The following is a 13519-nucleotide window of genomic DNA, read 5'->3' on the forward strand; positions in this document are numbered from 1 at the left end:
TGATTTACTTTTCACAATGAAATGATTTCAAATAAATTATTTCTCAAACATTATGAGCTTCAGTTGTAATTTATATGAGCCTCCATGGAATAATGGAGAGCCATCGTATGGATCATAGTTCTTACAGCTTTCGAATTTCTTTGTCTATACAATATTGTTGCTCGTATAGAAATTGTTCTCCTGAATGCCCCATTTGAATCTCCATCGATTTCTAAAAGTCCTTGGAATTGTTCATTTTTCTAATATGGATGCTATATTATAAACTGATCTAGTTCTGCTCATTTCCCTCTGCATCAGTTCAAATAAATCTTTTCATGTCTCTGGAATCATCTATTTCCCCATTTCTTATAGTGTTCCCTAACATTCATCTATCTCCAACTTATTCAACCATTCCACAACTGATAGCCATCCCTTTAATTTCCATTTTTTTTTCCTCCCTCAAATGGCAGCAAGGTAATGTAGTAGATAGAGTACAGGTTCTAAAGTCAGAAAGACCTCAATTTAAATCTGGACTCAGATACTTATTAGCTGGGTGACACTAGGCAAGTCATAACTTCCCTCTATCTCAGTTTCCACAACTTTAGAATGGAGATAAAGTATCTACCTCCCTAGGTTACTGTGCTGACTAAACAAGATAATATTTGTAGGATATTTGGCCTAGTGCCCGGCACTCATTTATTTATGTTATATTTAGATCTTTCATATTTAGGTCACATATCCATGTGGAGCATATTTAGATATAAATGAGGTGCTAGTCTAAATCTAATTTGTTCCATATTTCTCCTAGTTTTCCCAGCAGTTTTTATCTGTAGTAAATCTTTGCTAAAATTTTATTTTAAATGTTTGCATTAATGTTCTTTAGAGTTATTTGATCAATTGTTTTCTTTTTCTTTTTTTTTCTTTTTTTTTTTTTTGCTTTCATGCTCCCTGATTTAGGGAGCATGTCAATATTAAAGAAGGAACTTGTTAGGATCACTTCTTTTGATAAGTTTTGCTAATAGTTTTTATAATAAAGCAATTTTCTTTGAATGTTTGATAGATGTGAATGTATCTAGTCATACAGTTTTCCCCCCTTTGAAAATGCATTTATGTCTTCTTATTAATTTGTACTTATAAAAATGAGCTATTTAAATGTTCTACTTCTTGTTTATTTAATTTAGGTATTTTGTATTTTTAAAATATTCATTTATTTTATTTAAAGTTAGCAACCTCATGGAAATATAGTTTGCAAAACATTTTCTAATAATATGCTTTATTTCTTTTTCATTTATTATCTGTTCCCTTTTTTCAGTTTTGATATGGGTAATTTAGTTTTCCTTTCTTTTTTGTCAAATTATTTTTTTTCCAAAAAAGCTTAGTTTCACTGATTTTTTTTAAATTTTGTTAATTCTTTTTTTATTTTTAGAATTTATAATTTGGCATTTACTTGGGGATTTTTTCATTTTTGGTTTTCCAATATTTTTAATTGCATTCCCAATTCTTTCTTCCTTTTTTTTTAATAAAAGCATTTAGAGATATAAATTTCCCCCTAAAAACTATTTTGGCCTAATTTTCCCCTAAAAACTATTTAGGAAAACCTAAAAATGTATTCAATTGCCTTGTGATTGTTATTATCATTAAGGAAACTATTAATCTGTGATTTATTTTTGACCCACCAGTTCTTAGGGACTGTTATTTATTCTCCCATTAATTTTTAATACTTTTTTTGAGTGGCTCTCATTTCAATGTCATTTTTTACTACATGGTGGTCTATTATTTTATGTTCCCTAGATACAACTTAACTAATCTTACGTGTCAGGAGAGTTTAAGATACACATTTCTGAAGATTATGCCAAACAAAGCCCCCCACACTCCAGGCCCACAGCGCTTGCCAAGCCTGGGGTGGAAGGAGAACCGTCCTTACATTGGCCCGCTCCCCCGAACACCAGCAGTGCTTTCACATTTCTGGCGCCCTGTGGGAGTCACATACCAAAGTCGGCAATCTTGGCATTCATGTGGGCATCCAGCAGCACATTCTCGGGTTTCAGGTCTCGGTGAACAACCATGTGTCTGTGACAATAATCCACAGCAGAAAGAATCTGCTGAAAGAGTCTTCTAGCCTCTGTCTCTTCAACCTGCCAGAAACAAAAGAAGTGACAATAAGACAGACTTATTTTTATATTTACTTATATTTACTCACTCAGCAAGAAAAGTGAGTTTAGAACGTATCTTATGTTAAATGGAATTTATCAGAATCCTGTTCTCCTCAAAACAACAAGAACAAGAAGAACAACCTTTCTGTTAGCAAAACCTGAAAAGTCACTGATATATCTTGATGCAAAGGTGATTTTTATTCCCTGGGTGCCTGGAGAAGGCTGGGAACTAGATGAAAGAGCCTGATCTGAAAAGGTACGCTCACCTAGGCATTTGTGCCCAGTTATGGATACTGAAATGAACAGTCTGTAATACCTGCTATGATGTGAAATTCCCTCCCCTCAAAAAATAAAGCTTTGCATTGTTTCATAAATTATGTAAATCTATAAAACTTAAGGGCAAAAAAAGAAAAGAAAAAAGTCCTAAGGAATAACTCCTATATTTATAAAATTTAGCATGTTTGCTTAAAGACAATTACTCAAGTTTGTATCACACATGAAAAGAATATTGATATGTGGCGATTACGCTAAGATATCTGAGTTTCTTCAACATGGGATCAAACAGTTAAAATTAAAAACTCCTTAACATTTTGCACACGCACACACACACACACACACACACACACACACACACACCTGTCCACCAACATCCTTGTCTTCTTCAGCCTAATGTATCATGTCACTCACCCGTCCATGTTTACAGATGTAGTCAAATAATTCACCACCAGACACATATTCCATTACCATAAAAAAATCAGTTGGGGTGCTGATGACTTGGTATCTTTTAGAAGAAAATGGAAAGAATTTAGAAAATGTTAGTTTATAGGAAAAAAATGACTTTAAACAGTAATAGTCTTTCCTAGTATTAATAAGAGACTACAATATTTTAAGACACGATCATTCTACACATTAGGTTATATACCTTGGCCAACTCCACCAGAACATTTCCAAAAGAATTTCTCTTTTAATAAGTATCTTTTAAAAAGCAAAAAACAACCAATGAACCTTTGAATTATTTCAGAAAACAATGTCTTTTCCTAAGAGACAAGACTGTTCCTCCACCCTTTTGTTTTAAAGCCTCAGCTCCTCTCTCTGGGATATTCTATGGTTCACAAAGTACTTTCCTCACCCCAAGGGGGCAAGAGAGGGAAAAAAGCTCAGAAGCCATCCCGGAAAAATAAAACCTGTAAGAAATCCCTGTTCCCAGACTCCCACACCCAGGGCACTCCGTTGGCTAGCTCCAGCTTAATTGAGCTGAATGTCTCATGGAAGCATTGCTGCTCTGTCACGGCTTTGAGGAAACCGGCTCCCTCACGTGCAGGTCCCCTCCTCTTGGTGGATGGCCGGGAGCCTCCGCCTGACGTCAGAGGACCCACCTGGGATGTCCCTCAGCCTGAGGCACTGAGTCTGGGTGGAGCGGGATCAGTGAGCTCACCAATGGGTTTGAGGCAAAGTGTGAACTCGGCCCTCTCAGGCCCTCATCCTCATTGAGCTCCATCACCTGATCCTTCTCCAAGACCACGGCTCATGTGCTGGTTCTTCCCATTTCAGTGTGACTTTGTGCTCCTCCCTTTCAGATTCCGTCCTGTTGGATCTGGGCCAATTCTAGGCCTACAAAATTCGGCTCCGTCCTTCTCCAACAAAGGTTGGTTCCTCAGAACCTGACAAGCACCATGTTCCATGGTGCCCCCGGGGCACCCACCAAAAGGCCAGGACGGATCCTCGCATCACTGTTCTAGGAGCCATGGGATGGCTGAGTCCCAGTCCTCGCTCCCACCTTCCTGCCTGTCCACAAGGACAGAATGGACTCCAAAGGTCCTGCTGGATGGAAGCGCCCACCTGCAGCCCTGCTGCCCCTCGGAAGGGGAAAAAGCTGAGAGCGTGGGGCTTTTCCTCTGGGACTCATCCCTTGCAGACCTTAGGAATGGGCATGCGGCTCATAAAGGCATTCTGGCCCGCCAATAGTAACGAACGCTCATATGTGCATCCACACATTTTAAAATCAGATCAGGTTCTTCAGAGTGAGGAGCTATGGTCTGGGCAAGTGTAGGGGGGAGGGGATTTGCATTCCAAAGAACTGAGTTACAGTCAGAAATCACAATTTCTGTGTGCCTCAGTTTCCTCTTCTGTAAACTAAAAACTGTGCAACTCACCCCACTGAGCATCTGTGAAGATCAAACAGTGAGAGTGCTCAGAACACAGTTAGACACTGTTAAAACACCAGCTGTTATTTCTGTTATTTCATCACTGATAAATGGATTACGATGATCCGGTACATTACACTTAATGCCATAAAAATTAATTGCAAAGATAGCAAAGTACACACACACACAAAATAACCCTTTACCTCAACAAATCACAATGTCATATGAAGAGTCAATATAGAAATAAATCAAAATACACAAAGCATCAAAGCTACAAATTTTAAAATGCCATATTCTGGAAGTTATATAAAACTTTTCTATTAGTGAACATAATTGCACAATGCAAACAAAAGGCCTTAAATAAATACTTCTGAAAAGGGGAGGATAAAATATTGTTTAACCTTTCTGTCCCTCAATTCCTGAGCTAGAAAACAAAAGGCACAGTCTCCATGACTTTTGAAGGTCCTCGCCAGGTCTAAATCCTTAATCATATAATAACCTCTAGATGTTCTATATTTTTTCATTGACATCAGGAGCAAATATTTTCCTATCCTACCATTTACATTGTATTTTCCCTTATTTTAATCATACAAAACCTATGTAATTTTATAATCAAAACTTTATTTTGATCTTGCCCATCCCTTATTTAAGTAAGATCTCTCTCTCCAATTGGAAATGTATGAATTCAAACTCATTTAATTCTTTCATGATGTGTGATTCTTTCTGTTTAGGCTGTGTATGGATCGATTTTGAGTAGTTGGTGCAAGATCACTAGAGTTGGGCTTAAAATAATTTCTCCCAAATTCTTTTTCAGTTTTTCCAAGAGATCTTTTCCAAAGGGGACAGCATGACATAGTAGATAAAAATATGGCCTCGAAGCCGAGATCTGTATTCTTCCGCACATCCTGGCCGTGTGACCTTGAGGGAGTCATTTAATATTTCAGATCTTTTAGTGATTCCATAACCATTCATGTCCTGGAGGAGCCCATCTGCAATGACGGCCCATGGCTCTTCCCTCTATCAAAGAAATCACAGGTCCGGTCCCCGCTCAGATTTATCCAACAAGAGCCTCCTGTTTTCAGTCGCTTCCAATCTTTGATTTGTCAGTCTGTCCTACGGCTCTGTTTTTCAGTTCTCTTAATCAATTAAGAGTTTTAGAGCATCCCACTTGACAACACATGTGGGGGGTGGTAATGCTTTGTAACGTTGCCTCTCCAAACTTATCTCTCCTTATTTCCCTTGAGAGTCTAAGGTTTTCCTTCTTCCCAGTGAATTTTACTTCTAAAAAGTCTCTCCTTTACCACCACGCCTCCAGCAAGCCTTAAACCTATAAATTCATGTAAGTCATATCATTTTTCAAATATTGGCAACATTCGGTGCTGAGCAGTGAATCTCTCTCATTATTTGTTTCTTTCTAGTTCCATCAAGAATGTTCTGCAGTTATATTTTATAAGTCTTATATTTGTAGATTACCTCCCAGATATTTTGTGCCTTTTGTGCATTTGGGATGGAATGCCTGATTTTTTTCAAGGTTATGGTTAGTAGCATTTTAAAAGCTGACCATTTTTATGGATTATCTTACTAGGGACAGCTAGGGGCGCCATAGTGCACAGAGCCCTGGGCCTGAAGTCAGGAACACTCCTCTTCCTGAGTTCAAATCCAGCCTCAGACACCTCCTAGCTGTGTGATCCCGGGCAAATCACTTACCCCGTTTGCCTCGGTTTCCTCATCTATAAAATGAGCTGGAGAAAGAAATGTCAAATCCCTCCAGTACTTTGCCAAGAAAATCCTAAATAGGCTTATAAAGAATTAGACAAGACTGAACAACAAAACAGTATCCTATTACCTTGCTAGAGCTAATAATCATTCCTGTTAGTTTTCTCTGATGATTCTCTGGGGTTCTGATTATGCCATTATTTCAACTGTACACATGGATAATTTTATTTCCAATTTTGAAAACATTTATCCCTTTAATTTTATTCTCTCTGCATATTGTTCTAGCAAACGGTTCTGGAATCTTACCAAAGATCAAAGGAGGGGGTAAGGGAGGAGCAGCCTTGCTCCACCCTGGCATGTAATAAGCATACTTTTAGTGTTTCTTCATGGCAATAGCTTAGGGTTAAAAATATAAACTTTTAATGTTAAAGAAGAGTCCTCCTCTGCTTTTTCCTTGAGGAATTTTTAACATAAATAAGAGTTGGAGTTTATCAAAAGCTTTGTTCCACAACTGTTGAATCATATATTTTTTTGGTTATCTTTCTTATTAACATAATTCAATAGATAAAATGTTTTACTCGTGTTGAATAATTCTTGTGTTCCTAGTAAGAATCTTTTCTCTATATGTTATTATTGTCTCCTTGTAAAAAAAATTCATTAAAATTTTTATCTTGGATATGTTGGTAGGCAGATGGGAAGGAGCCAAAAGATACACAAAAACTAAGAATTAAAGCAATGCAATGATTGTGGAAGGGGCTCGCTGGAGGAAAAATGGAGGAATTAGGCTTGGCATGAAGAATGGTCATCTGTTCACCAGAAACTGGTGTAAAGAAAGAGAAAATGGGAAATGATAACAGGGAGTCCTGACATGGTGGAAGGGGGAAGGACAGGGAGCTCACAGACCATGGCAACTGTTTTCTCAGTAAAGTATGAGGCAAGATCTTCTGAAGGGCAGGATGGTGGAGAGGACAGTTTGCAGGTTAAGGAGAGGAGAGGTTTGAGAACCTGGAGAAAGAGGTAAAAGTCAATTAGGGCAACTCCAGACCAAGATGCCCAAATGGGAGGTAGACTGCCCAAGTCCTACTTAACTACTCCAAACCAAATGATAACCAAAAAAACCAATATGAAACTACAATTGATGAATTCTTCTACCTCAAAACTAAACAAAAAGTCATCCAGAAATCCAAGGGTAATGAGAAAGACTATACCAGCAGTACAGAGTTGCTCCAAGTACCTATCTTAGTTTCCTCATCTGTAAAATGGGGAGAGCAATGATGCTTACCTAGTTATAAAAATAAAATGAGATGAGATGTTAAATGCTAGCTATTTGCTATGACTACAATACTATGGTTGCTGCTGTTGCTGCTTCTACTATTACGACTCTTCCTCAAACTGTAGACCATCATAGAAAATTGTTCAAATTATTCAATATAGATAACTACATAAATAGTATTGAAATATTTCTGCAATTATAACCAACGTAAAAGTATTCTTTGTGGTGACCTTGTTATTGTTGTCAATTCTTTAGAAAAAAAAAAAAGGCCAAGGTTTCCCATTGCATCCAGGGCCATCTCCAATCCTCCTGATCTATATCTGGCCATTAAGCCCAGATGGCTCTAAAGGGAAAAGTGAGACAGGTGACTTTGCCCAGCCTTCCTTCCCTGAAATCCAATTCACTTGCATGTCACGGCATCACCTCCCTGCTCTCGTGGTCCTCTTCAAGAACAAAACCCAAAAAAACAACAATAACAAATTCTTTGTGAAATCCTGATCAGTTGGACTGTTCAGATTATGTCCTATGGAGTACAGCAAAAATAAAGAAGATTTTTTTTTAACAGCTGGAGACAATGAAATTGCCTCAAGGGCCTCGTTATCTATTGTTAGAAAACTGTTAGAGATGCAGAGAGTACAGGAGGTTGGGCTGGGGTTGGACCAAGTCTTGACATAATTCCAAACAAGTGAGTTGGTCAAGATGGCAGAGTAGGGCAGAAAACTCTAGTTCTCCAGATCTCTACCACAAACAGGACAAAATGGGGCTACCGTACAGCAATAAAGACAAATAAGAGTTGGGGCAGAACCCTCCTCTTGACAACTGGGAAAGATCTGAACAAAGATAGCCAATGGAAGTCTGACTGGTATGAAGTGTAAATGCTCTAAGCTAGGCCCAGTGAAAAGCCTGGAGCCTGGGGCTAGTTGGGCAGGAGGTACTCTCAGCCTCAGTCACTGCAGCCCAGCCTCACTTACTGCAGCCCAGCCTCATCCCTGGCTTCCCTCCCTCCAGCTGAGCCTTCCCTCTTCCCTGTGTCTCCCAGCCCACGACCAGTCCTTTTCTGTGACTGTCCAGCTCTCTTGGCTAGAAATCCATAACCAGACCCATCCCAACTTTGGGGTTCCCTCTATCCTTAAATCCCATGTTTTTTTCTGTCTGTTGCTCCCTCTGTGTCTGTGCTCTGAGGATTTTTACAAAGCACATATCCAGAGAAGCGGCAAAGGCCACGTCATCCTAAGGTTTGGGTCTTTCCTGCTAACTGTAAAGGCCCATTTTGTAACCAGGAGGCCATTGTGCAAGGCCACACAACGCAAGCTCCTCCAAGAATCAGCTCTAGCTCTCTCAGACGTTGGGAAGATGATAGGACGCTCACCAACGGGCCTGATCCAGTGCTCTCTCCTAATTCCTCCCTGAAACAGAAGAGGCGATGTGGCTAAATGGATTAAGCCCAGGCCCTAGAGCCAGCAGCTTAAAAAATCAAAGCCAGGGATTTTCTGAACAATTCTGAGTATGGCCCATAACATCTCTGGGTAAAAATAACAACAAATGACTTTAAATCCAGACAAGCTAAAAACTAAAAGAAGGGATTCAAGATAATTCCTCATACAGAAACAATTTAAAAACAAAACCAGTAACATGTGTAATAGCAATTGGGTTGCATTTTTGTTTAGAACCTTGTGATGACAGCTATAATCGTCTTGTTCTACAAAAAATCATTTGCATGAAAGTGAAAGTTGAACCCCCTGACAATTAACAAGGTCAACAGAGGTTGGTTGGAATGGAAGTGGATTTGGGGGGATGTGCCTCCAATAATAATGAAGGGGGGCACAGGAACTGGGGAAACGGGGACCAGAAGAGGCTCCAAGAAGTGCTTGAGCTAGACCTCGACAGGGCAAATTCTGAGACAAGTGAGGAAGGCGTGGGGACAAGGGCAAGGAACAAAGAGAAAAACCCATCTGGCTGGACCGGGGAGTGACCAATGAGACTGGAAAGAGAAGAGGCAATTAGGAGTCAGTGGAGTTTATGCAGTAGGAGAGTAGCACAGGTCCGGGCTTCAAGAAAATCTCCTGGTGAGCAGAACAAGAACATTTTACTCAAGAAGAACAATGTTCTAATGCTGAATGACTTAGCTGCTCCGAGCGTGACAACGAGCACGACAGTTCCGAAGACCCCATGAACAAAAATGCTAACCACCTCTAGAGAGAACTGATGAACTCGCAGTACACGCTGAAAAGAATTTTTTTTACTTTATTTTTCTTGCTTTTGGGGGACAACATGACTAATATGGAAATGCATGATTTCACACATCTAACAAACTGATTGTTTGCCTTCTCAGTGGGCAGGGGAGAGGCTAAAAGGAGAGAGAGAATTTAGAATTCTTTTATTAAATATTAAAATAAATAATGAATTTAAAATTAAAAAACAGGCAATTTGTCAGCTGCATGGAAGAGGGATAGACATGGAAAGAGAGGAGAGGCAGGGAGACCAATTAGGTGGCCATTCTAACAGCCCATAAGAGATGGAGTTTGGAGTAACAGGATGAGCAAGGAAAATAAAGAGAAGGCTTCTCCTGTCTCTGCTGCCGCATCCTTAGCTCCTGGAAGGCTCTTGACTTTCCTACAAATGGAAGCATTGAACGTGAAGCCCTTCCCTGTTCTTGGGGAGGTCCGTCACCCGGCACTCTTCCTTACTGAGATTTTCTCCTGGAAAGACCATACTACACTAAGTATACATATACTAAGACCATACTATAATCACAAAAATGAAAGAACAACTCTTTGAAGCACCTACTCTGCGCAGACACTGCACGAGACACGTTGAGCCTGAGCTGCCATGACCGCCCCGCTCCCGCCCCGCTCATTTTCTCTTGCAGCTCCGGGTCCAAGAGAACAAGCTCCCTGACACGCGACAGCCCTTTGGACCTCAAAATGTCAATGAGTTTTCAGAGTTGACCAATTAACCTAAACAAGCATTTTAAGCAGCCTCTGCTAGGCCCAGGCACTAGGCCTGGTGCTGGAGAAATCAAGATAAAACCCAAATGGTTCCTGCTCTCAAACAGTCGCCAGCCTCCCAGTACAAATAAGTGAACACAAAGCACAAAGGCTAAAGAGCCTGGAGGCAGGAAGAGAGCAGGGAAGATCTCTTCTAAGAATCAGTCCTTGAAATGAGAGGATTCTTGAGAAAGCCTGAGGTGAGAGATGGCCTGTCCTGGCCAGGCAATAACCCAGGAGCCACGTGTGGACAGAGCACCCGAGCAGGGGAGGATACCGTGGCCACCAGCCTGAGCTCAGCCCGGCCCAGACTCACCGCAGACGAGCCATATTTCAGGAGAAAATCTCATTAAGGAAGAATGCCGATGACGGACATCCCCAAGAACAGGGAAGGGCTTCATGCCTTCTTCGGGCCTTTTAAGCCTGCAGAGGCAGAGGGTGTGCAGGGATGGATGCTGATCCAACCCATGTATGGGATGTATGTTTGATGTCTCTGATCTAACCCATGTATGGGATGTATGTTTGATGTCTCTGATCTACACAATATCTCTAGATCTTATTTAAATGAAAATCATGAAGTTTTTTCCAGGATCTTACTGAAATTCAAGAAAGAAAGGCTGCGGCCCTCCTCTGACCTACCAGAGGAGAAAGCCCAACAACCAAAGAAATCAGGCCCTTCCTTGCACAACCTGAAGCTCTTCCAGCTTTTTGTGTCTGAGACATTCCCTGTTCAAGATAGCAGCCCTATGGTGACACTTCCTTGAGCAATGCCAGGAATCAGCATCATTCCACAGCTCAATTCTGTTCTTGGAAAAATGGCCCGTCCACATTTCCTGAATCCGCAGGCACGTACCCATTCCTTCTTCACACATCCCAGAGACCCCAAACAGAGGCTCGGCCAGGAGGAGGTGGCTCATGCCGGCCAGGAGGCCTGCACCGGGCCAGGTCTCACTTCTGCTTCACGGGTGCCCTCAGTGCCCCTTTAATCCACTCTGGCATCAGAGGAAAGTCTTCTCAAACTCTTTTCCAACTAATCTGAGACTCTGTATGTTCAATGAAAAGCAGCATGGCAAAGCTGATGAAGAGTGCTGGGCTTGAAGTCCAGAACAGCCGGACCCAAAGCCACCTCTCAGAGTCATTAGCTGTCTTATCAATATTAAACCATAATCCCCTCTGTCAAATGTGTTGTTTCGGGTTTCCCAGGATTTCATAACTGCCATCTTTGAGTTTGCAAAGAACTTTTCATTTGTCATCTAATCATGCATCGTACATCATCTTCACAACAACCCTGGGAGGTAGGAGAGACAGATTTCCTAAAGAAAAAGAAACCCCAGCAATATCTGAAGGTAAAGTGAGCTGCCCAAGGTCACATGGCACCTAGAAAGCAAGGGTGCAGAGGGGGAACCCAAGAACCCTCCTTTCTGATCTCCCAAGTAACACTATACTACGCTGCCTCTCACCTTCACCTGAGTCTGAGGACAGACTCAAACTCTGTCATAGGGACCGTCCTTCCTTCCTTCCTCTGGGAGTATAAAGAAACGGGGAATCTGTGTGTGCCCTGGAAGTTTAGTTAGGGAAGAATTATGGCATGAATCTGAAGTACAAAGTCATAAATGACCAGTAAGTGACATAATGATGGGGAAGGGTGTCTGAGGACGAGGAGGCATTTCTGTGTGTGTGTATACAGAGCTAGAACACAGAATCACCCGGGGCACGACGGCTTTAAATTCTGAGCCAAAAGGGATGAAGAACAAAGGTATAAAAGTGATTGAAAGCAATGATAAATATCAATCTGACCAAAACGAAATTAAAATTTCACAATACTAAAAATACCACTACTTATAAATAAATCAACAATCATTTCAAGAGAATGTACTCTCTTGGACTTTCAGGCATAAAAATACTTACAGTTTGATAATGTGGGGATGTCGGAAGAGTTTTAGATTTTGAATCTCTCGTTTGATTTTTCCAACCACATCCAAACTACGAATCTTCTGTCTATTTAAGATTTTGACTGCCACTTTGTGGCCTGTCAACTGGTGTTCTCCAACTAAGCAAAAGCAAAAAGAAAGAAATTTGAGTAGTTCTTAGAATTTAACAACACGTTAAAATCAAACAACCTATTCTACGCCTTATTTTGAAGACCGCTGTGGTAACATGTACATATCCCATTCCAATGTTGCACACGCTCCTCATAGAATAACAATTGAATAAGACAGGTGGCTTTTGGGAATGTGGCCAATAAGGAAATTTGTTTTGCTTGACTATAGACAGAATTGTTACACGGGTTTTGGTTTTTTCAGATTTTTAGTAGGAAAGAGAAGAGGGAGAGAAAGCAAATGTCTATTAATTGAAAAATGTATAATTTCTTTAAAAAATAAAAGAATAGTTTGTTGAGTTCTTGCTTTGAATACAACAAACAAGAAGCTGCTTCTTGCAGGGAGAAACATGAATGAGTTTCTGGTGTTCAGCAGGTGCCTCCACTACAGCCCTCCTCAGCTTTACTTTACTAAGGATGCTGATGGAACTCAGCAGACAGGGAAGTGGTCCCCAAGTCCCCAAGTCAGGAGCCTCTCGGTTAAGCCCCAGTTCGGATACCCCCAGCTGGATCGGCACATCACATCCTGTTAGCGCCAAAGATGACTTTCTAAGACGGAGAGAAAAATCAAACCTCCTGTGCCAGAGTGTGACCCTGACAAGGTTTTGACCCTGCATCGGGAGACTGAGTTTCCCCATCAGAGAACTCCCTCTCCTAGTGAAATCATTAATCTAGCCCCCATCCCCGCAGACATTCTACAGAGTGCCAGGAATACAGACAAAAACAAAACCACCTTGGCCATCAAAGAGCTTGCATTTCACCCAGGGATATGAGATGTTCCCAGAGAAGAGCAGGAGAACTGGGGAGCAAGAGAACAGATGGCCCCCGGAGTCAGGGAGGATGCCCCAGAGTCGGGCTATCTGAGGGAAGCCTTTCAGGAAAACAAGAGGCCTCCAGGGAGGCTCCTAGCACAGGGACTGTCAGGTACCAGACTCCATGTGGCTGCCGGAAGGCAGCAAAGGCAGGAGGGGTCAGTGCCCACCTGAAGGGTTTGCGTTTTCTCCTCCAGGCAGAGAAGGGAGCCTGGACTAGCCCAGAGACCATGCCCAAGAAAGCGAGCTCGGCCGGGTCCTGCCGCAGCGTGGAGCAGAGGCTGCCCAAGGAGCTGTAGTTCTGCCATTCAAGGAGGAGCCAGAATTCAGCCAGGACCAAAAGGCTGGATTTAGAGG

General features: G+C 41.4%; 1 protein-coding gene across 1 annotated transcript in view; it reads right to left on the bottom strand.

Moving 5' to 3' along the window:
• Positions 1-13519, bottom strand: part of PRKAA2 (protein kinase AMP-activated catalytic subunit alpha 2) — a 60037-nt gene that overhangs the window by 22867 nt on the left and 23651 nt on the right. Inside the window, exons 2-4 of the mRNA XM_051999597.1 lie at positions 12161-12302; positions 2820-2913; positions 1970-2114 (exon numbers count right to left, since the gene is read on the bottom strand). Of these exons, the coding sequence (XP_051855557.1) occupies positions 1970-2114; positions 2820-2913; positions 12161-12302 (381 nt within the window). The remainder of the gene's footprint in view (positions 1-1969; positions 2115-2819; positions 2914-12160; positions 12303-13519) is intronic.

This window comes from Antechinus flavipes, chromosome 4 (assembly GCF_016432865.1).
Source record: "Antechinus flavipes isolate AdamAnt ecotype Samford, QLD, Australia chromosome 4, AdamAnt_v2, whole genome shotgun sequence".
Classification (NCBI taxonomy): Eukaryota; Metazoa; Chordata; class Mammalia; order Dasyuromorphia; family Dasyuridae; genus Antechinus; species Antechinus flavipes.